This window comes from Ceratosolen solmsi, unplaced genomic scaffold (genome assembly GCF_000503995.2).
Source record: "Ceratosolen solmsi marchali unplaced genomic scaffold, CerSol_1.0 scaffold8, whole genome shotgun sequence".
Lineage (NCBI taxonomy): Eukaryota > Metazoa > Arthropoda > Insecta > Hymenoptera > Agaonidae > Ceratosolen > Ceratosolen solmsi.
The window spans coordinates 2,219,984-2,230,131 of NW_011948439.1; the positions used below are offsets into that span (position 1 = coordinate 2,219,984).

At 40.4% G+C, this 10,148-nt stretch overlaps 1 protein-coding gene across 2 annotated transcripts in view; it reads right to left on the bottom strand.

Moving 5' to 3' along the window:
- TpnT (troponin T, skeletal muscle) overlaps positions 1-4,106 on the bottom strand; it is a 17,348-nt gene extending 13,242 nt beyond the window's left edge. For both annotated transcript variants that reach the window (XM_011503668.1, XM_011503667.1), the window contains exons 1-2: positions 3,893-4,106; positions 2,105-2,150 (exon numbers count right to left, since the gene is read on the bottom strand). In XM_011503668.1, the coding sequence (XP_011501970.1) occupies positions 2,105-2,130 (26 nt within the window). In that variant the 5' untranslated portion in view covers positions 2,131-2,150; positions 3,893-4,106. The remainder of the gene's footprint in view (positions 1-2,104; positions 2,151-3,892) is intronic.
- Positions 4,107-10,148: the final 6,042 nt, after the last annotated feature.

Consider the following 10,148-nt stretch of genomic DNA (forward strand, 5'->3'; position numbering starts at 1 on the left):
AGAGAGAGAGAGAGAGAGAGAGAGAGAGAGAGAGAGAAACAGTGGGATCATAGAAGAAAAAAATGAAAAAGAATAAGATGGTATAAGAAATGGGTTATTGCAAGCAGCGCTGCTGCACTGTCGTCGAGCGCCCCCGCGTAATCGCTGAGTTATCGCGCCACCGTTCATCATCGAGCCACGCAATTGAAAAGATACGGAGCCATTGTCAATTATCGATCGCAATTACGATCGGCGACTTTTATCGGGCCTTTCGACGCGATGCCGATCTCGGATCGCCGGACTCGGCCGGCAAATTAAAGTAACGCGGGTGCGAAGACGAATCCCCGTTTCTAATATAGAGTGTCGGGTTGGGGTTGGGGTGGGGTGGGGTGGGGTGGGGCCGGAGACCGGTGGCCGGCTGCAGAGAGGAACGGCAATGGGAGGGAGGGCCGCTCTCGCACCGCTCTCGCGCCACTACGTGTTTTCGGCATAGTGTTACTAAATACGTATCCGGGTAGGATTGAGAAGCGCGCGAGCGCGCGAGCGCACACTGCCACTATCCGGACGCTCTATTTTCGTGAAGGAAACACGCGCTCTAATTTTAACCGGCCGGCATTTCGAGTGATCGGGCTCCTCGCTCCCGTGATCTCTTTCCTTCATTCGTGTTTTTCCATCTTTTTTCTGCCGCTCAATGGTCGAGGTGAGATTCTGCCTCCGTTATCGAAACGCTCGGATTGCGTAATGGCGAAAGCTCGGAAATACACGTCGACGCGTACGGGCCGGAAAAATTGCCCCGACGAGGGCCGATGGAAGAAGAATCGTAAACGGGCCGAGACGGTTTTCGCGACGATTTTCGGCAGTGCTAGCCGATGAGCTTTTGTCCCGCTCGGACGGGCAACGCTATTAATAGCTCACGCTTAATCCGCATATCAGCTTTCCATGAGAAAAATTCTAATTCTGATGCGGCCCAACATTCTCAATGCTCTATTCTACAGATTTTTCACTTTTCAATGTAGCTTACGACTGGCGCACCTACGCGTCCCTTTACCCGTATTATTTTTACTTTCTTTATTTTAATTTTACAGCGAGCTAGTTGACTAGAGGGTTCATCATTACATCTAAAACTACTACAGCTAGCCATTACAAAATAATCATGAGTTAATTAGTTTGGATAATTAGAAAGAGTTAAGATAATATCGAGGACTTATACCCGTGACTGGAACTTACTTCCTGCGAACAATAAGGACAATACGAGATATTAGTAAAGACGGGGGTCTCGGTCGCGCGTGCCTGCTGTAGAAAGTCTGGATTAATATTGGAGGAACACTTACACTTCCTCGACTTCCTCGACCTCTTCTTCGGTGCTGTAAAATAGAAGGGGAAGAAAACAACGGTTAATTACGACATTAAACTCGCATGCTGGATGAATGGATGGATGGCTGGATGGTGTCTGTGCTTGTAGTGGGTCGCTGACGCTAAAGGGCGCGAGTCGACAAAACGAACGTGGGGTTGACACGTCCAGGTGTTATTAGTCATTGGGTGGGCGTACATTATGCCCGGGTCGTTGATTTGGGCTGCAGAGCTCGTTTCCTTTTTTCATTTCTCTCTATCGCTCTTTTCTCGACGGTTCAACAATATAAAAGGACAATTGAATGGTATGTAATATCGCAGCTGGATCATCGCGGTCTGTAAGTGGTGTTTGTAGTCTGTAAGATGGCGATGAGAATGTAGATGTAAGATCGCGGAGGCGAACGGGAGCTCGAGCATCGGCATTTATGGACTTGACTCGTTTGGCTTGAGACATCGAGCGAATTGCGAATTTTAGGATACGTCGTGAGGAATTATCGATGCAATTATTTAGGGAAAAGAATCGCATTTATCTAGCTTTTACCTACGCGTCCTTGCGTTTCGTGCGTAAGGCCCAATTCGTTATACCCGAGTCTCGTTCACTAAAATACATTATCAATATCCAAAATAGTCGAGAAAGTAGAGCGGTAGGCGGGTAGAGTTTTGACACTGTCATACGTATTTATAAATGTATATGTCCGGCTACGTCACAAGCATTCTAGTCAATGTACAAGCCGAATGAGATAACGAATAATGCGCAGATCATTATTATACTCACGAGTATTGCTCCTCGTCGTCCGACATATTTGCGGGATATTAGGGTGCTGCAACAGAAAAGAATCATCCATTTAATGAACAGGCAAATTGATTGGCGAAGGCGCTCGCGCGATTAATCAACAGCAGCGGTGGGCATAGGTTTTGTGTTTTCGCGGAGGGACGCCTTGGCGATGAATAGAATTACGTCGAGCGGATAATCCATTGGTTCGAATGACGGCGGTGAGCGGGTGGGGGAGAATGGAATCCGAAAATCAATGCAACGCTGGCGCGGAGGAGTAATCGGATATGTGGCGTGCGAGCGATTCGCCAAGCCTGGTTGCAAGCGCGAGCGCAAGCTCTATAAGGAGCCGATCCCTTCCAACTGCTTGCGCCTCTCTTACGTGGCTAATTATAGAAACCGGCTAACCATCACCAACATGGCCGTTTACTCGCGCGCCCCCTCACCGTCCCAACTCTTCCTGACCGACACCCCTCGCCCTATCACCCACTACGCCCACTAGCCTGGCCCGCGGTCGAGCGATTCCTTATCAGCTTCCCGATACTCCACGGCTTCTCTTCCCTTTCTCCTTTCGCCTCATTATCGTTCGCTCGCAATGGAGTTTGCGACGGGTGTACTTCCAAGCGCGTCTTTAGCGATCCTTGGCGCACGGACCAACTTTTTCCCATCGCAACATCAAAACCCGTACCGTCACGAGTCCCTGTCAACAATGTTGTCGAATGTTGAAACAGGAAAGGGAAGCGAACAAATACAAGCTAATCGATGCACGATCGTTGCGCTCGTAGGATCCTCGTAGGATCCTCGTAGGATCCTCTCTCTCTCTGGGCTCTGGAGGGGATAGATCAGCAACCAGTTGGATCCAGACTTGAACATCAACTGTCATCCCAATCCCGTAACCTTGATATTTTTTCTTGTACGATTGCAAAATTACACTCTAGTACATCTTTCCCCGGCCCCTCTCTCGCCGTTTCGCGCACGCATATACACGCATGCACGTATCCGCGTACCCACCCAACCTCCCTCCTTCCATCTCCCTTTATATCATACACACACACGAACACACACATACACACGCGCGCGCGCGCGCGCGCACGCACTCTCTCTCTCTCTCTCTCTCTCTCTCTCTATCTATCTATCTATCTATCTATCTATCTATCTATCTATATCCCCCCCCCCTCTCTCTTACTCACTGCACACGCGAAATTGTGAAAAGTCCTTTAGAGTTTTTGATCCTCGATGGAGCACTTGTTGGCTTAGATTCTAGATGGCTGTCAGTTTTAAATTTCTCACAGCAACGATACGGTGATTGCGACACAACACTTTTAAAATACGATACTCTCGTTATATGGCGTTGTTACGTATTCGTTACGCGAGAGAGTTGAACGATCGGCGAACGCACTTTGGTTTTTCTTTAATGCACGACGACGTGTCACGCGATATGAAATGAAAGCTCATGGAAAAACGCAGAAGCAGAGAAAGTAGTGAATTTGGATATGTGTGAAATAAATAAAGAAAATTGGCACTCTAGGAAAGTCAAATACATTTGCATTAAGAGATGTACGTAGGGTTTAGAGGGTTAGACGAGTTGTTAGCCAATTTCACCGGGTACATCATAACAAAATGATAAAATCTGATTATGATATAGAGATATAAGGAGAGACAGAGAGAGAGAGAGAGAGAGAGAGAGAGAGAGAGAGAGAGAGTGAGAGAGAGAGACTAAGAGAGATAATGAACTAGTGAGTAAGTGAGCGAGTGAATGAGTGAGTGAGATCGGAGAAGAAGAAGACTTACACTTGGGTACTGTGTGTGAGAGAAAAAAATCAAGTGTGTGTGTGTGGGGTGATGTCTCTCGGAGCCTAAGCCGAGCCAGAGACAAGACGGGCTGCTTCGGCGCACGTTCACACGAGAGCTTTTCCGTTGGAATGTGGAGTCCGCGCGACAGCTTGAGCGGCTCTGAGGGGTCCGACCTCTTCGCCCTGCCCGGAGATCGCGACTTCGGCGATTATCCCCCTTTGTCGCTCTATCTCTCTTCCTCGCTCACTCCTTTCCCGCCCCATCGTGCGCGCGGACGCGTACTTTTCTCTCTCGCCCCGACACCCGTCCTCTATCCCTTCCCGCTCTCTCCTAAATTCGCTATTCTTAGGAGCTTCTGGCAGCAGCGACTTTCCAACTCGAACTTGGGGCCCTACGGGACGGCGCAGGCGCGCACAAACCCAAATACCTATTTCTGTCGGCGGCGAGGAGTCGCCCGCTGCCGGCTCACTCTTCTTCAGCCGTTCCTGGACGAGAATACACCTACGTCGAGGGCGACCCTGCCGAAAGCAGCGTCTTAATGCGCGCGTGTGCGAGGCAAAATAGAGAAGAGACAAAGAGGAGGAGTATGACATCGACGCCGCCCTGGAAATCATGACCAGCTTTCCCCATTTCTTTCCCCAATATTATTTTCTTAAGTGTGCGTGCGATATGGTTGCCGGATCCGTTTATTACCGACCATACAATTTTCAGACAATTTTACCAATTCGAGGCAATGCGCTCGCGAGTTCCCAATCGTCGATCTTTATGAATGGAGACGTAGCTCGTGACCATTTTCTCCCATTACGTCCGCATTTTCTACGCAAACTGTACAGATGTTCCGAGTTATCGCAAGCTCCAACAGCTTCATTTCTTTTTCTCTGTTTCTTTATCCGCGATACTCCCCCAAGCCCTACTGCATTGGACCATCTCGAATGTCATTTACGCACCATTGTGAATTGCGCATTCGATGCATTTTATTTTTTGTGGATTATGAGTGGTTGGGCCCCGTCGTTTTGCCGAGGGGCTAACGTTGAATTTTAGCTATTTTGTCGTAATAGCTTAGAGATGAAATGAATGTTTTATAAAGTCATAGCGAGGGCAATAAGTATAAATGCCCTAATTATCGAAGGAAATTTACCTAAATTTTTTTTTTAAGCTCGCTCCGCGAATTTACGCCGTTTGCCAAATGCGATTAATGTTTAACGAAGACTCCATTCTGGTGCTGCTTTAATGAATTTTCATTAAAAATACATAATGCCGTGTTGCAACTTTTATGCTTGCCATAAATCAAATGCCAGAAGCCTAAATTGAAAATTACACGTGAAATTTCGAAACTATGCAAATTGACTTGATAAACAATTTATCCGCTTTTACCCGATTATTTCATTTCGATTACGAGCAAATGATTTTATATTTATGATAAACTTATTCATTTGGTTTTTGCCCTCGCATTTATTGATTTTATCAAAATAGATTGTATTTCTGCAATTAAGAATACAATATTTTGTAAATACTTCAACAGTCTCCATTGACAAAAGATCTATTTTTAAATACCCAAGGCTATATATATATATATATATATATATATATACGGATTATTAATTATTAAATAAATAAATTTTTATTGGAAAATGCTTGTCGATGTAAATATTTAAATTACAAAATTACGTATTTTCCAAAACTCTTTCCTTGCTTGACTTAATTATTTTACTACGATATAGACAATGAACAGCTTTTACCATTATTATTTTGACGGACATAATTGAAAAAAAGGTGATTTTTCATTTTTGAGCTAACAAACGAACCAAAAAAACAAAAAAATAAATAAATAAACTTCAATGAATTAAAATGATAATTTCGATTCTTAAAGTACACATTTTGATAATAAGGTTAAGATTACGATTCATGAAGCAGTGAGAGTAATCGTAAATCTCATAAAATGAGGAAACGATTTGTTAAAAATGGTGTATTGCATGTCAAAAATGTATTATTAAATATTAATTGGATAACTAGATCGGTGTGTAAAATGATACGAATTACGTCATTTTAATTTTTCAATTTAAATTTTATTTAGAACACAGTTTACATTTTACAATTAATATTTTATCGTATTAATAAAGTATATGTACAGAACATTCGCATCTACTTTATTTATATCGTCTATATAATTCAGGTACGAATAAACAAATATTCACATTAAATTTGCTGCTTTCATATTGTGAAATGTAGTACGTAAAAAACGTACATTCCATTCAATCAATTTAATCTTAACATTTTCAAATTACTTGTTACTATGACAAGTCTAAGTAATTACAATGTTTCATTACTTATTTTAATAGTGCATAATAACGTTAAATAACAAAAACAAAAGAACAAAAAAAACAAAAAAAAATAAACAAAAAAAAACAAAAAAAAAACACACACGCACGCACACACATAGAAGTATTTATGTAATCAATGCTTGTACATCATTATATTTACGATTAAAGAATAATTACCGTTTGTTTTATGTTGTTGAGATTTTAATGGAGCATTACTCGGAGACAAGAGGATTCTAAAAAGTTTAAGTATTTCATTCGCCAGTATAGGAGAAGCCAACATTTTTATTGCTATATTTATAAATAGGTAAAAACAATATTAAATTTTTTAAGAAACTAATCTTTTCGGATGAGAGGAAAAGTTTCAAAGTAAAATATATCCCGAGTTATGTTTTTTTAAATATCGAGAGGAATATCTCAATAAATACATGATAATCGAACATAAATATGAGAAAAGTCTTTTAATAAGACATAAGTTTTATACAAAAGGAAAGATCTGCAGAATTAGAGTTGAAAAATTGCAAAAACGAAACGAAAAAAATTTTTGCTTCTATTTATATCGTTTGTGAATTAATTAATACAGAATCTGTTATCATATGTTTCGTTAATTGAATTGAGCAGATAATAAGGAAAAATTGAGAAAGTAATTTGGTCGGATTATTGAAATTTATAAATCTGAATGTTAGATTGAATTACTTAACTTTTTATTGCGTAAAACAAATACAAACTTAATTCAGCAATAAACTAGTTTTGTTCAATTTACATTTCATACATTTATTTTTATTACGGAAATCATATTTTTACAGGTTTTTTTTTTTTTTTTTTTTTTTTTTTTTTTTTTTTTTAGTTCTTGAAAAATGAAATTAGTAATGTCATTGTACCGTCATTGTTACGTAAATGAACCTGATACAATATATTTTTTCGTATTAATAGAAACCCCAGGGAATATGCAGACAATGCAATGTAGTCGCGGCTTTTAAAGATAAAATTATTTTCGTTAATTTTGTTGTTATTCGAAAATTTATGGTGTGAATTTCATACTTTTTATTTCCTCTTTATAATTTATGTTTGTTTATAATGAATTTTGTCGGGTCTTTATTTAAATTTATAAGTAAACATAATGACTCATTGTCCTTTAATAGTATAATTCTATTCGCCTCAATGTAATGCAAGCAGATACTAAAGTCCTCTTAATATTCTAATTTATCCTTTTTTTTTTTTTTTTTTTTTTTTTTTTTTTTTTTTTTCCTTTTAATGTGAATTATCTTCTTATTATTGCATTGTTTTTAATATTATTAAAGCAAGTTGATATTAAACGTCAATGGTTTGGCAAATATAATGCAATACCGGCTATTTGTATATAACCATATGGCTATTCTACTTTCATAATAAATTAAAATAATCGAATTCTTTTTAAAGAAAATGTGTAAGTGTGTTAATTTATTCCATCGCGTGTTTATAATCTTGAAAATTATTAATAATTACGTACTCTTTAATGTGCAAAACGTTATATTGTATTTGTGAAATTGTTACGCGTTCGGGTAGACGAAGCGTTTGCTTATTGAATAATTAAATTAATTTAATTTATTTTATACCTTGCGGATGATATATTTATCCGTGGTTCTTGAGCTAATTGATGATTGTGTAGAATAAAAGTTCTTTTTTAATCTTATGAAAGCGACCAATAACATTCATAAATAAACTTATAAATAGAATTACAGGTTAAAATGAAAATGAATATGAGCGTAGAGTAGAAAGAATACGAATTAATAGATCCAAGTTAAATATTAAATGAAAAATGATTTCGTAATTGTTATAAAGTACAAATACATGACGTACCGTAGTACTCGTTAATTAATTTATTTATAAGGATTTGATGTATAGAAAATTTTTAATTTTTGAAATCCAGCATTTGAGAGTTTATTTTGGATTAATACGCACCTACGACATTACATTATATATAATTTAAAATGCGATATAATTTCGTGAATATGAATGTTCGATTCTTAAAGCATTTGAGAATTTGCAATCCCCTTACCTTATCGTCACACGCATTTTATAATATTAATTGTTACGATGAACAATCGATAAGATATTGCTTGGATTATTAGGGTAAATCGAAAATTTTTTCCATAACAATGAAGCTAATGGGCCTATATAATACGAATTCCGATAAAATTCCATGACTTTTTGAAATTTGAACTTTTGGCATTGCGGCAATGTGAATTATTATTAACAACACGTAGATTTGCTTCCCAGCGCAATTCCACGAGCTTTAATAATGAAAAGGTGATGCAATTAATTCTTCAACGAAGCCAATATAGAAAATATCAAACTTTTTTTTTTTCCCCCTTAAAATTAATATTCCAATCGAGTATTAATGTAATCTTCCATAATTTTTATAATTATAATGAATAACAATACGAATACACACACACACACACATATATATATATAAATATAAAGTAAAATTGCTATGATAATTCCTTCGAATCTATTAATACGCCTTACAAACGCGTTTGCATTCAAACAAATGTTTACTAATAATAAATAGGTGAGTCTAAAAATAAGCTTTTACGATAATTCGGTGGTATCTTACAATCGCAAAGCTACGTCATAACTGCGCCAACAAGATGCTGGGAATTATAATTCTCGCCCCTCCCATATTCCTATAATAATTTCAATGATAATATCCATAAACGTAATATCGAATGTAATGTCGATTGTTCCTTCGGTATGGAAATGATGATGATGATGATGATGATGATTATGATGATGATGATGATGATGAGGACGACGACGACGACCACAACGACGACGACGACGATGACGACGACGACGACGACGACGACGACGACGACAATAATAATTGGCTGAACGTGGGGGAAAGGAGGGGGACAGGTACCATTGAATCACAACAGCGTAATCAATTGCATTATTATTTATTTATTGAGCATACTCCTTGAGAATTACGAGGACAGAGTCAACGTAGATGCTACAGCATTGTGAAAAAAAAAAAAAAAAACAAGCAGCAGCAGCAGCAGCAGCGGCTCCTTGTCTTTCCATTTCAAACGATGAAAATCATCGTATAAATACTTTATAAATTGGGACGGGCGGGCCAAGTGGTGACAAACAAAAAAGCCCGGACGGGAGGAGGAATGAAAAAAAGCGCAGAGGAGAAAGGCGCCGGAGATGAGAAGACGGGGAGGCGCGTGAAACGCGAGCCGCGACGCATCGTGCCGTCTTCGGGGGGCCGACCTTCGTCCCCGGGGTGGATGTCGCGTCAGCTCCCCGTACGGTTAGCTAGAGCTGGTAGGGGAGCGGAGCTGACGGAGGGGCGGGGAGGGGGCAGTCGAGACCTTGCCTCTCTTATCAAATAGAAGGTGTTGCGCGCGTGCTGCGTACTTTCGCTTATTCCTCCTACGTCCCGCGTCACTCCACCACACCACCTCCCGCACATCCCATCACACTCTCTCTCTCTCTCTCTCTCTCTCTCTGTTATTCCACTCGCAGCCGTCTCCATCGCCTCCCTCCCTACGGCGTTCGGTGCAGCGGCTGAATCGTCGGGGTCTCGAGCACCATATAAGGTGGCTCACGGTGTCGGGAGAGGGCGTCGCGACGCCGCCTCGATATAAAGTTGCCAGAGATGAGAGGCGGACTGGCGCAAGCCTCACGGTGCTCCTCCACGGAGTTGGTCGTCGCGTATCGCGAGCAGGATTTTCGAAACCGCGTCGACAGCCACCGCTGAATCGCTTTGACACGTCGAGTGACGTACCGTTCCTCTCTGCGAGTCCCGAATTTCCAGCCCTTAGGACTTTATCGGTCGAGCGGCCGCGTGACGAGCCAATTGGCACGAAGCTCCATCTATTGTTCTAAAGATTTGTGATGGAAGTCGACTGTGGGGCTGGGCAATGAGTTTGCTCGAGCGCTCGACG